General features: G+C 43.7%; 1 protein-coding gene across 1 annotated transcript in view; it reads right to left on the bottom strand.

Moving 5' to 3' along the window:
- The window catches only part of LOC120440218 (piggyBac transposable element-derived protein 4-like), a 28,781-nt gene extending 16,124 nt beyond the window's left edge, over positions 1–12,657 (bottom strand). The window contains exons 1-5 of the mRNA XM_039612185.1: positions 12,455–12,657; positions 12,225–12,382; positions 11,570–11,757; positions 11,231–11,474; positions 10,623–11,170 (exon numbers count right to left, since the gene is read on the bottom strand). Coding sequence (XP_039468119.1) covers positions 10,623–11,170; positions 11,231–11,474; positions 11,570–11,757; positions 12,225–12,382; positions 12,455–12,657 — 1,341 coding nt within the window. The remainder of the gene's footprint in view (positions 1–10,622; positions 11,171–11,230; positions 11,475–11,569; positions 11,758–12,224; positions 12,383–12,454) is intronic.
- Positions 12,658–14,185: the final 1,528 nt, after the last annotated feature.

Genomic DNA, 14,185 nt, shown 5'->3' with positions numbered 1-14,185 from the left:
AAATTGAGTTGATCAGCGTTTTTGCATAAAAAGTACTGGTAACTTACTTAAACTGAGTTCTAATAACAAATTGATAAAAATTGAGTTCAGCCTACTTAATATTTTTAATTAGACACGATATTAGATTTTACAGTGTAGACCTCTCTGCATTGAATCATACTTGTTATTAATCTCTGTCTCTCTTCCACAGCATGTCTTTATCCTGCCTTCCTTCTCTCACCCTAACCAATCACAGCAGATGGCCCCGCCCCTCCCTGAGCCTGGTTCTGCCGGAGGTTTCTTCCTGTTAAAAGGGAGTTTTTCCTTCCCACTGTCGCCACAGTTCTTGCTCATAGGGGGTCATATGATTGTTGGGTTTTTCTCTCTATCTATTATTGTACGATCTACTGTACAATATACAGTGGCAGAAGTATTCAGCCCCCTTGAACTTTTCCACATTTTGTCACATTACAGCCACAAACATGAATCAATTTTATTGGAATTCCAGGTGAAAGACCAATACAAAGTGGTGTACACGTGAGAAGTGGAACGAAAATCATACATGATTACAAACATTTTTTACAAATAAATAACTGAAAAGTGGGGTGTGCGTAATTATTCAGCCCCCTGAGTCAATACTTTGTAGAACCACCTTTTGCTGCAGTTACAGCTGCCAGTCTTTTAGGGTATGTCTCTACCAGCTTTGCACATCTACAGACTGAAATCCTTGCCCATTCTTCTTTGCAAAACAGCTCCAGCTCAGTCAGATTAGATGGACAGCGTTTGTGAACAGCAGTTTTCAGATCTTGCACAGAGGCCTTCATAATTAATCTCAGTGTGTGAAGAGGACTCTCCATTTAATAATAGCAGTAATAAAATGTTATGGTCAACGGTGTTAAACACTGCACTTTGGTGTAGCAGGGAAGATTTCAATGTTTTAATATGCATGAAGGTTGAAAAACTGATTAGATTAATGTCTGATGATCTCTTCTGTGCTTCTTCAAGTTTGTAACACCAAACATATTAAAGGATGATATAAGGTTTACAGGAAGAGTTGAATTAGACACACATTTACTATTTTTCTTTATACTCTTTCTTTCTTGACATGTTTAATATGATTACTATCAGAGGACAAAATAAACCCTGTGTAGTTTAAAAACTTTTTATTTAATCAAACTGTAATGTTGCTGAACTCTGAGGGCCGTGTCTTTTAATCTTGTCAACAAGTCCTTAATCATCTAAATGTGCCATTTATCATCTTGTAAAATGTTCCCTCTGCTTCTGTTGTACATCTCCCCTGACACTCTCTGCTTCACCTGTCCTGTGCAGCTGGTCCAACCCCTGCCTGCCTCCTTAAACTGGTGTGTTTAAATCTCTTTACCTCTGTTGTGAACTTCACACAAAGTTTGTGGTAACAAAATCAAACTGACGAGGATCTTGTTTGAAAAACACGCACTCACAAGACAAAATAAAAACAGACTGCTCAAAGCAAAAGCAGAGCCCTCACAGCTGGTAGTACAAAAACACAGTGACAACGTGCGTATTAGATTCCCCTTACTCCCAAAAGCATGAATATGAAAAAAATGGGATCACCAAGAATATCCTAAAAATGGTATTGAGGGGTGTGTTACAGTGAAAAAAACAAAAAGCAGCCATATTTTCATCTGAAAATGTTGAATTTTAGTAAAAACAATGCACTGTAGTTTGATACTGTCATTACAGACAAAGCGGATGTTTAAAGCCTTTGGACGCACATTTGAAATGCACTCATTCTCCTTATCAGCTGGAAACATTAAAGCCATAAAATGACTTTTTCGAACGGCTAAAAACTATTGAACAAACAGCATTGCTGAGCCTGTTCCAAAGTTTGAATGTACATGTGTTGAAGGTGCGGGTCTTGTTGAATTATTAAATATATTTTCCTTTAATCTTTTGAGCCACAAAAACAACAACAACAACAACAACTTTTAATTTTCTTCCGCTTGAGTCTCGGCCTCGGGTAGCTCTACTCATCATTGCTGAGTCAGTTGTCTGTTTGTGCTACTTTTTTCAAGGAGCAGTGGATTATTGGTAAGGGTGACTTTATGTGTTTAGTTACTTAAGTGGAAGTACTGTGGAAAGTTTTACCTTACATACATAGATCTGACAGTACAGCTTCTGAGGTAACTGTTTACAAGATGTTATAATCTATCCAAAGGTTCTTTGCAATTTTACATTGATAAACATTATCCTTAACATATTTGACCCGCACCCGTACTATGGCCATCGTACTGTCATTTAGAATTGTTTAAATAACTCGTGTCTTAAGTCCTTCCATCACACAGAAAATTAAAAAAACCCACATGGTTCACTTTTACATCACAAAATGTTAGAAATATAAGTCGTTCATAACAACCTGAAAGGTTGGGAGTTTAAAATGCAAACCAATGGAAGCTGAAGTAGAAGACTATAATGTCACAGAGCACACGGTGTTTATTATTTTGTAGACATGTATAAATAAGAGCTTAATTTCTTAAGAAATAAACAGGTGGAGTGATCTTTATCAAAAGTGGAAGTTACATCTGCGGCTAAACCACTGTACCCAAAAACTTTAAAAATCTACTGTGTGTGAGGCTGTGTAAGTACAGCTTGCCCTTCACACCCGCGTGTAACAAACCATTTGTTGGGGGTTGTGGATTTGACACCTCAGCATTGTGAAAGTGGGGAAACATGTTTGTGGCTGAGCATAAGATTTCTGCTTACAACTTAGAATCTCAGTTCTAAATGAAATTCAAATGTTTTTTTTTAAGTGTGGCTAATGTATTATTTGACTTCTAAGGCACACACACACCCACACACACACAACAACAACAACAACAACAACACAGAGAAGAAGAAGAGGGGCCAGTTTTACTACGCATCATAAAAACGCAATCATTCATCTTCCAACTGTATCTTTCTGTTCTGGCTTTAGAATCATTGGTTGTTTACTGCTCCATACTTTGGGAGTGTCAGGAATAGAAATATTGTCCTGCTATTAGTTGCTGCTATTTTTATAATCATCATTAACATTTCAGTATTAATAGTGAGGTTGCATTTAGATGCATTCAGATGTTCAAATATATGGTTATAGCCTTTATTACAGGTCCAAAGAAGAACCATTTTAAATGGTTCTGTTGAATCTATAATTTAAATGTTATTAATGCTTTTATGATCTCTGTGTAGAGGGCAGAGACAGGAAAATACTCTCTGTGCTAAAATGAGACAGGAAACGAAACGTGTCTGCAGAGCATGTTTTGCAGAAGCGAAACCGAAAGCAGAAAGAGCCAAAGAGTTAGTATGCATTTATCTTTGATTTAAGCTTTTAGTAGAGGCTTTTGATCAAAACATTAATTCAGTAGAGTACACATATATAGTCTTGGTTCGGACAGACACGTAACCACACGCACACTTAGTTAGAGGAATCACTGATAGGGGAAAGTTCAGTTTAAGGTCAACTAAGGTTCAGAAAAGCAGATGCAAACTCTGCACGCACAGACAGACAAATAGTGAGAGGTCATGCAGTACACAGCATGCATGCACCCCTCGCACGCGTGGACGCACAGACACACATACACACACACTGTTAGGGGTGTAGGTGAAAGTTGACTGATGAAGCAGTAGATGCACGGTGCGAGAGCTGAGCTGGCTTACGGGAAACCACCAGGGAGAAGATGGAAGCCAGTGTACTTTTAATTGTGCCTTAAGTTGTCAAATAGAACATTTGTGGTTTTGAAGCTGATGTATGTGATGACGCAATGAGGGGCGTCACTAAATATACTCTGATGCATATAAAACTGTATTTTGCTGTTAGGAGGATGAGATTGTGGGGCTGTCTGCTTACAGAGTCCGCTCATTCTCCCACGCGTGTCATTTCATTAAAATCATCGTCTTTACCCTTTGGACCAGTGTGGTTACTTGCATTCCTCCTGTGTTTCCTTCCCTATATTTTTGAACCTTAACATTTGGGGGCTTCGTCCGAGGGGGGAAGTGAGACAGGACGGAGAAAGGTCCGAGGCGTCAGGCGCTCAGGCATTGGTCAGTGGTCAAAGTGAGTGACAAGCCGGCATATAACAAAAGGTAAGGCACATACCTGTTGAATTTTCCAAAATGTGCTAGATTGGACATGTCAAATTAAAGTCTACTCACTGAAAATTACTGGGGAAAGTCTGTTTTGATTTTGGTGATAATGAAAGTAATAAAGTACAGTACTGAGAAAGTTAAAAGCGGTTGGAGCCGCTGAGAGAATTAAGAACGGTTGGAGCCGTTGAGAGAATTAAAGCAGTGGGAGCTGCTAATTTAGTGTGGTAGGGAATTTGGTTGTTTTGAGGGTTGGAGCCCTATGGGTCATGGACTCTATTTTGTGATGGTCATTTTGTGGGTTGGAGCCCCTATGTCCACAAGGATAGGTCTGCCTGATTCTTACTCCTGTGTGGGAGTGTAGATTGTTGGTTCAAATTATTCTAAATCTTTGTAGAACGACAGCGGCGTCTGTTAAGAAGCGCATAGCCCGGACGTTGCGATCCCTCCTCGATGCGGACGCCAGCGCATTGTTGACCCATCGGCGGTAGGGTTAGCTCGGTTTGGCTTGACCGTGGGGTACAGGGCATCCTGAGATAAGCCAGTGGTTGGACCACTTTACCGTTTGGAACGGTATCTGCGCTTTTTTGGCTACCTGTAAATTAAGTTAGGGCTAGAAATGTGGACGGAACGGTTGGAGCTGGTCCGGTGAATTGAGCAAAAAAGTCTAGGACTTATCGGTTGGAGCCGTTACGTAAATTTATCAAAATTATATAGGTGTTAAGAGGCCTGAAATCTGTGCAGTTGTAATTAATAAGACGTCTGTAATATAAAATATGAGATCTATGAGTAAGATCAGTCTCTGTGTCAGTAATGCACAGCCGGATGTGCACGGATGGTGTGTGTAAATGCAAATGAGCAGCAGTGACGCGCAGAGAGGGTGGTTTCAGTTCTCGAGAGGACTGAGCGCTTTGCTAAATGCCTGTATATAAGAGGTTGGTTTTGCTTATTATGAGAGTGTAAATACAGTTTGAATATATTAGTGTGGATGCATAGTAAATGACTGAATTTTGATAGATGTATATTTCGTGAGCCATAAATGTTGGTGTGTTTATTTTTCAGTTATGTGTGTGGGGAGAAGCTGCGAGACGATGAGAGGTTTCAGTTTTCTTTTTCTTTTTTCTTTTGACTTGCTCTTTCTGATCATGGAAGGCATGTCCAAAATACTCGTATGAAAGCGTGTTTTGTGTGATTTTAACTGTGTGAATGCTGTCAGTATTTGATTTGAGTGACTCTGCATGATTTGTCTGAGTGAGTGGAAAATGGAAGTTTGAGAGAGAGAAGGCAGTGTGTGTGAGACGAGTCATGGCGTCTGAAAGAGGTTAGAATATTTAAAAGTGTGTGTGAGAGGAAGGTGTGTGTGACTGATGATGTCAGGGGAGCACCCAGAGAAATAGACAGAGTTAAATTCTAAGAAGATGAAGCGGATGCATGTTTTAAGAAAAAGTAATAAAGTAATAAAATTATATTAATTACAGGTTTTAGAAAAGAGACAGACTGAGAGAAATAAATACAGGAACTAACAATTACATTAATGAATTGAAAACGCATACGTACACAAACTGTTACATGTGAAATTATTGTTGAAAGTTTAAGAAAGAAAGCAGTTTACACTCCTTTAATTTCCAGAACCAGTGTGTCCCCTAGATCTGATAACACCCTTGCCCAGTTGGCTCCTGTAGTAGGCGGGCATGGAAGGCTGGACAGCCCATGACGGGTAAGATCCCACCTCGAAACCCTGGGACAACCTAAGGCAAGGCGCAGTCACGATTGCTCGAACCTAAGTCCCGGAGTGACCTTGGGTCACTGGAGGAGACGGATTTAACAGGTAAGGCCACTGGGCACAGACAGAAGGGAAATGTCATTCACAATGACCAGTGATGAGCCAAAGAGAGAAAACACACCCTGTCAAAAGGAGTTTGGAACACTGGAAAAGAAACATTTACAAGATCACAAAGATCATAAAGAAACATTTATAAAAATCACACATACAAACAGAAAATGCACTAACCTTACAGAGATAAGCTCATGAAGAGTAATGTATAGATAGTGATTAAAACTTGGCTAAGAACACAAACATATGTAATTAAATCAGCCTGTTAATTTCATGAGGGTTAAAATGGTGTGAATGTTGAAGAAAATACACTTAAAACATACTTGGATAAAATAGAGTTGTTGTGGAATAACTCAAACGAAGCTGCTGTATGACAAGGGAGTGAGTTATGGAAAAACAAAACAAAAGAGAAGTGATTACTTAGGAGTGCTCTTGCACTGATTGATCAGAGTAAGTGATTAGTATAGAAAGAAAAGGAAAATAATTCAATAATGTGATAAGGTTTAAACATGTATTCCTCTTGTTAAGTTGGCTGTTGAGCTGTGGGTTTATGCAAATTAGCTGGAGTGAGTGAGTGACAAAGACACTTCCTGTGTGCGTGTGTGTCGGAGGCTTTCAGTTCAAGAGAGATCGGGCTGATGAAGAGTATTTGGCGAAATATATAATGGTAAAGTATCAGGATAGTTGATTACGGTGGTCAGGTCTGTTCAGAGGGGCAGATTTGGACAGGAAATTTATAATTTAAGGATGATATGTGGTTGAAATTGGTTTTATCTTGTGCTGAATGAACACATGGTAAAGTGAGGAAGGGTGACATTGTGCATACGGTCTTTGATCTTTGACGAGGTTTTCGTGTGTTGAATGGGTGAAATTTAAGATTGTTTCAGATTTTTGAGGCTGTTGTTTTATTTCCAGAGAGGGTGTTTAATTGAGACATGGATATGTCTGAGAGGGGCCCCAAAAATTTTTTTGTAGTAGTGCACTCAGGAAAAAACCTGTCAGGTGATTTTGTTTTGTACTTTGATGAGCTAATAATCAGCTCTCTTTTTTCATTTTTGTTCTAAGCAGGCCTGGAAGAGAGTGAACGGACGGCGTTGACAAAATTACCAAGTACGAAAATCAGGTGGGCTTTACAGAATTATAATTGATTACAATCAGAGATTGATTGGCGGCAAGTCTCTGTCTAAAAATGGATTGTATCGATTCAATCCAGTCAAAAGTATAGAGAACTATTTTTCTAAACAGGAAAACGAAATAAAACGAATGATTGAGCTCATTTTGCTGATGTGGAGCATCTGATGACGTCATGCGAAGGCTGCAGATCAGCAAAAATATCATGTGTGAATGCATGGGAGTGAATGTGAGTGGTTGGACCAAGGGGGGAAATAAATAAAAGGTTGACAAACAGGAGAAGTGGAAGACTTAAATCTGGGGATGCTGATGTTCCTTTGAGTGAATTTCTGTTTTATTGATTTGGGTTAGACCATATTAATACATTATAAAATGCTAAAAGGGAAACATTGATGTAACTTAAGTTACCATTAACTGAGGTAACACATGATTAATAACTGTTTTGTTTAAGTTTATTTTGTGTCATGACACAGACTAGATCATAAAGGGAGAGTTGAGTATGAAATGTAAGGCACAGGTTTTGTTTTCAGGAAATTCCAAGGATCCAGACTTTGCATGGAGCAACGATTTTGAGGAGATTTGACATGATGATTAAATTGATTTTGTTCCTTAAACACAGGTTTTCAGGGCTGGAGCAAAACACCGGAGGGGAGGATGGCTGAAGTGTTCTGAGAAATGATATGATATGACTAACCTTTTTCCCTTTTAATGTTTTAAGCTTGGGTGGAGATTTTGAGTTTTTGCCACATGAGATGTGTCAAAAAGAGAGGGATTTAAGATTTAATTTGTTTAATTTGAAAGGGTTTTACTAGGATTTTATAACGATTGGGGTTGTTTGATAATCTAGATATAGTAAAACTGAGGCGGAGATTGTTAATTCTAAAGAAAGGAGTAAAATGAACTGAATCCTGTTTAGAAGATAAATTGCTGGGGTTAAAAAGAAGTTGTACACCAAATTTAAAGGGGAAACTGTGGGAATAAAGGATATGCTTTGGGGAAAATAGTGAACATTTGATGAGTAGAAAATGTGGGATTTCTTTTTGATTTTAGGATAAGTTGTAACAGTGACATAATGCTAGAATGTTGTTATAATGTAGGCTTTAGAAACAGAGAGTAAATAGATTTATTTTTAGGGTAGAGGAGAGCTTTTATGAGGATGTTAAAAGTGTTATGGACTCAAATGAATAATATTGGAGATTATATATGTAGAAATGATTTTTCTTACACATTGCAATCGTGCTCATTAACAGAGTTGAGGTTCGGTCATTTAAAGGTCATAAGCTTCGATGAGCGTTATGTCTCAGTCGATATATTGTAGGGGACTTGGAGCAACAGAAGGATAAACAGCATTCACGCTTACAAACACATATGGTTTAAACATAGGTGAGGCCTAGGGCCTGAAATTCCTTTAGCTTTTAACTGAATTTGAGTTGGCCCAATAACAAATGACAGAAAGAGGAACTGAATAGGAGTTTCGGTGGTAACTAAATGGGGTGACATGTAAAATACGGAGATAACACATGCAGTTCTAAATTAGTCCTCTTATATAAAATGCAGTTACAGAATAACAAATGCTTGTTGAAGTAAAAAAAGTTGTTGTTTAAAACAGAAGCAAAGGGAGAAAGCTTATATATGTTGGTTAAGTCTGATAAAGTTTAAGTTAGAAGGAGTCATTACATTAAAAGCAGCAAAATGAAATAAAATGATATATTCAAACAGGTTATCACCCAGGAAATGGGAGTTCAAAATACAGTTAGAGTTCAGCTTTTAGCTATGATGAAGTTTATCTAGGAGCAATTAACTATGTGCTTACACTGAGTGATTAAAGTGATTGTTTTTCTTTGATCCTTTTAGTAGAATAAGCCCTTATAATGATTTTATGATGATTTTGCTTGTGATAGGTGACTTTAGATGAGAGGCACTTGCAGCAGCAGGGACAGTTTTGTGCACAGGATGTTGATGATCAGATAAGGAAAAACAGGAACGTATGTCAGCAGTGCTGTAAGACTGTTAGAAAGCTGTAGATTGAGATGAGTGATGTTTAAGATTATATAGGAATAAAAGTCAAAAACCAAATACGAAATTAGGTTCATGTTTTGAGAACAATCGAGGAACAGAGTAACTTAGAGCATAGTAGGGAGAAAGTGTTTTCTATCCTTTACAGGAGAAGATTTCCACGAGAGAGGGACCAAGGACGAACCTGACTTTACCCATGGAGTGTTCTTAGGGGAGCTGGCATTTCTAGAGAGGGTCAGAGTAATGTTATAAGTGTATGGTGACCCTTTTAAGGGTCACCAAGAGAGGGAGTGTCAGGAATAGAAATATTGTCCTGCTATTAGTTGCTGCTATTTTTATAATCATCATTAACATTTCAGTATTAATAGTGAGGTTGCATTTAGATGCATTCAGATGTTCAAATATATGGTTATAGCCTTTATTACAGGTCCAAAGAAGAACCATTTTAAATGGTTCTGTTGAATCTATAATTTAAATGTTATTAATGCTTTTATGATCTCTGTGTAGAGGGCAGAGACAGGAAAATACTCTCTGTGCTAAAATGAGACAGGAAACGAAACGCGTCTGCAGAGCATGTTTTGCAGAAGCGAAACCGAAAGCAGAAAGAGCCAAAGAGTTAGTATGCATTTATCTTTGATTTAAGCTTTTAGTAGAGGCTTTTGATCAAAACATTAATTCAGTAGAGTACACATATATAGTCTTGGTTCGGACAGACACGTAACCACACGCACACTTAGTTAGAGGAATCACTGATAGGGGAAAGTTCAGTTTAAGGTCAACTAAGGTTCAGAAAAGCAGATGCAAACTCTGCACGCACAGACAGACAAATAGTGAGAGGTCATGCAGTACACAGCATGCACGCGCCCTCGCACGTGGACGCACAGACACACATACACACACACTGTTAGGGTGTAGGTGAAAGTTGACTGATGAAGCAGTAGATGCACGGTGCGAGAGCTGAGCTGGCTTACGGGAAACCACCGGGGAGAAGATGGAAGCCAGTGTACTTTTAATTGTGCCTTAAGTTGCCAAATAGAACATTTGTGGTTTTGAAGCTGATGTATGTGATGACGCAATGAGGGGGCGTCACTAAATATACTCTGATGCATATAAAACTGTATTTTGATGTTAGGAGGATGAGATTGTGGGGCTGTCTGCTTACAGAGTCCGCTCATTCTCCCACGCGTGTCATTTCATTAAAATCATCGTCTTTACCCTTTGGACCAGTGTGGTTACTTGCATTCCTCCTGTGTTTCCTTCCCTATATTTTTGAACCTTAACAGGAGTCATACTGTTGTGATACTGGGGAGAAAAGGGTAATGTTTGAAAGACTAAACCGTTACACACAAAACTTCAAAAACCTAAAGAGTGTGTGAGACTGCTAGCTGTGGGGTTCAGCAATAAACTTATCTACAAATGTGTTAGTAAAGAAACTGCAAACTATAAAAGGAATCTGGATTTAAATAGAACATAGTAGTGATGGATTAAGTGCAGGAAACACTAGTATAAGGTGTCTATGGAACAAATCTCCTTCAGCGTTCAAAATGACCAAAGTGAGGACTACATCGTGACTGCGTGAAGCGGCGCAGTTGGGACAGTACGTGACGGCGCAGTTGGTGCACACGTACGCTCGGCACTCGTGGCACAGGATCTTGGTCTTGACATCTTTGCTTCTGGGACACACGCGGCACCTTCGCCTCTTGACCGGAGAGGAGTCGCGCGGCGTAGCGTCAGCCGTGCGAGTAGTACTAGCATCGGCATCGTCGTCCTCAGTAGTAGTAGTAGTAGTAGTAGCAGTAGTACCTCGGGCCGCGGCACGGCCTCCTCCTCCTCCTCCACCTCCTCCTCCTCGCGCTAACGCCCTGGCTTCGATCATGGGGTGCGCGAGCGCTTTGCCCAGCCGCTCGAGGAAGAGCCTTCGTTTGTTGAGCTTGCCCGCCATCCAGTCGGGGTGAATTTCCCTCCAGAGCACGAACGCGTTGTAGGCCGCCACGTCGACCATGTTGTGGAAAAGGGCCACGGGCCACCTGCAGGTCTTTCTCCTGCAGCTGTACGTGCTCACGACCTTGTCCAGGTTGTCGACGCCTCCCTTGGTGCGGTTGTAATGCAGCACTAAGGGAGGTTTGCCGCCACCGCCGTTGCCGCCGCTGCTGCTGCTGCCGCTGCTTTTGCTGTTGCTGCTGCTGCGGCTAGGCCGGGGCTCGGGGTCGGAGCGGTGGTGGTAGCGAGGAGCGGTGGTGAAGAGCAGCACGTTCTTGTTCTTCTTGGTCACGTAGGAGAGGATGATCGTGTCTGGCCCTCTTCCTCCTCCTTCTCCTCCTCCTTGTCCTCGTGCCGCGGAGCCGCCGAGTTCTACGGATTCCACGGAGTCCACGGCCCTGCCCTTGATGCAGCGCAGCTCTCTGGGATCTCGGGTCTGTTCGATCGCAGAGTGCCCAGCACGGTGTGGCCTCTTTTGCGAAAGAGCCTGTCGGCGAGCTCGCGCGAGGTGAAAAAGTTGTCGCACGTGACGTTGCGTCCCGGCGCCAGTCCCTCGGTGAGGTCCACGACCACTCGAGTGGCCAGGTGCTTTTCGGGAGGGCCGCGCTTGTCGGGCTTGCCGGTGTAGACTTGCATCTTCCACGCGTAGCTGGAAGATGCAAGTCTGATCCCGTACCTGGCCGGTTGGCTGGGCATGTACTGTCTGAACGGACACCTTCCTGATGGCGAGAGAGAGAAAGAGAGAGAGAGAGAGCGATGTGGGAAAGTGTGGGAGATTGGGGCAGAAACGGAAGAAGAGACGTGAGTTTGACAGAGAACGCACGTGCAAGCGTGGAAGATATAAAGAGTCATGTAAAAGCACAAACGCAGAACCCAACACAAATACAACAAAGCAAGCTAGCGTTGTCACCGTTCCCCTCTCCTCTTCCTCCTCTCATCCCCCAGAGCGATGTGGGAAAGTGTGGGAGATTGGGGCAGAAATGGAAGAGGAGACGTCAGTTTGACAGAGAACGCACTTGCAAGCATGGAAGATATACAGTCATGTAAAAGCACAAACGCAGAACCCAACACAAATACAACAAAGCAAGCTAGCGTTGTCGCCGTTCCTGCTCCTCTTCCTCCTCTCATCCCCCAGTCACGCACGCACGCACATAACACACACACACAACACGCACCACGTACGTACCTCTGAACGGCACCAGTCTCTCGTCGACGGTGACCTCCGGTCCCGGGCGGTACATGGCGGGCAGCCTCGCGCACCACTCGTCCCACACGGCTCTGATGGGGGCCAGTTTGTCGTAGCCGTGGCCGCCGCCCTCGCCTCGCCTGGCTCGTCTGGTCTCTCTGTCGTCGAAGCGCAGCGCGCTCGAGTAGGCTCAAAAGGTCTTGAGCGGCATCGCGGCTCTGAACACGGACCTGCTGCTCTCGGCGTCCCACAGGCTCTCGCAGGCCTCTCCCCGGGACCTGTACACGCCGGCGAGCACCAGCAGCCCCACGTAGGCCCGGAACTCGACGCGGCCCATGGGCTTCCACCCGTCGATGGCGGGCCTGCGCCTGTCCGCTTCGAGGTTGGTCATGGCGATCACAGAGTCCTCTATCTCTGGCAGAAAGTAGGCCATGAACGAGGAGGCCTCGTCTCGCGCCGCCACCACGGCCTCTTCGGTGGGGCCTCGTCCTCGTGGGTCGAGGTCATCGTCGTCTTCTTCTTCTTCTTCTTCTTCTTCATAGTCTTTGTCTCCTTCTTCTTCATAGTCTTTGTCTTCTTCTTCATCATCATCGTCATAATCATCGGCTACATCTGCGTCACGAGTTTCACCGACAGCGCCGTGGCCGCGATCGCGCCCAGGATTATGAACGCCACCTGCAGCACGGCCGGCGTCGTCCTCTTGCCAAATCTCCCAAGTCCCCCGCCCCGGTTCAGCGCCTGCTTCTTCCTCTCCCTCTCAGCGGTTCGACTCGCCTTGCGAGCCGCCGTCCTGGCAGAGTTGCAACGCCATTCGTAGTCGTGCTCCTCTTCCGCGAAATACCTATGGTCCGCCACCCCATCGTTTTCGTCCTCCTGATCCTCCGAGTACCGCTCCTCGTCTGCGAGCGTTCGGGCGGTCGAGTCGTTATCCCCCTCGGCCTCTTGCTCTTCTTCCTCGGCCTCTTCGTCCTGCTCCTCCTCCTCCTCCTCCTCCTCCTCCTCCTCAGAGTTCTCGTGCTGCTGCTGCTGCTCTTGGTCTTCCTCGACCCCTAGACCGCCATAGTGAAACGTGGCCGGTCGCAACAACGGAGCGACCGGAGCCGACCCCGCGTACGCCAAACGCGATGTTGACAGTGATGGTGATGGTGAGCAGGAGGTGGAGGAGGAGGAGGACGACGACGATGACACCACCGGCGAAAGCGATCCGCCCGTGCCGACCTTAGTGCTCTTTGGGTCCCACGGTCTAGTGCGTGACATTGTCTTTGTCTTCTTCTTTCTCGGTGGCACCTTGTTGTTGTTGTTGTTGTTGTTGTACAGCGCGCGCTGGGACACCGCCTCTGTAACCAAACCCCGACACGCTTAGTACCCGCCATCCACGCTCTTATCATTTTGGCGCGCAACACGCTGCGCTTTCGCCGGCGTGTTTCTCGATCCCCTCCGGCCGTCTCTCTCTCTCTCTCTCTCTGCTTTGTCTCCCATTCCCTCGGGGGGGGGGGATCTCGCGACCCCTGCATATTCCCTCGTCCCGTCCCCTCCCCGAGGGGGGATTTCGCGACCCCCGCCTCTTCCCTCCTCCCTCTCTCCCTCTGTCCCACCCCCCCGCGACCCCAACCGCTTTCCTCCCTCCGCGGGGGGACCAGCATTCCTCGACCCCGACGCTCCCCCTGGCGGGAGCATTAGGGTTAAAAACAATTCAGCAGACCCTCAGAGTGCGGATACAAACTATTTTCAGCTGTAGAGGTAGAGGTACAGTTCATGCACTTATCAAACATACAGTTCAGAGGCTTGCATTAGAGTGCTTTGGTGCTTGGGCATCTTTTATTTAGCATGGTTGTACCATTGTGAATGTAGCTATATAAATAAATACGCTCAAGATTCTATCGTATGTTTGTCATGCAACTAAAAATTCGAAAATATATTTTTAAATCAGTAACTTTGCAAATTTAGAGGATTTGTTTTCG

This window comes from Oreochromis aureus, linkage group 5 (genome assembly GCF_013358895.1).
Source record: "Oreochromis aureus strain Israel breed Guangdong linkage group 5, ZZ_aureus, whole genome shotgun sequence".
In the NCBI taxonomy this organism is placed as follows: domain Eukaryota; kingdom Metazoa; phylum Chordata; class Actinopteri; order Cichliformes; family Cichlidae; genus Oreochromis; species Oreochromis aureus.
This window is presented reverse-complemented; position numbering and strand designations above follow the sequence as displayed.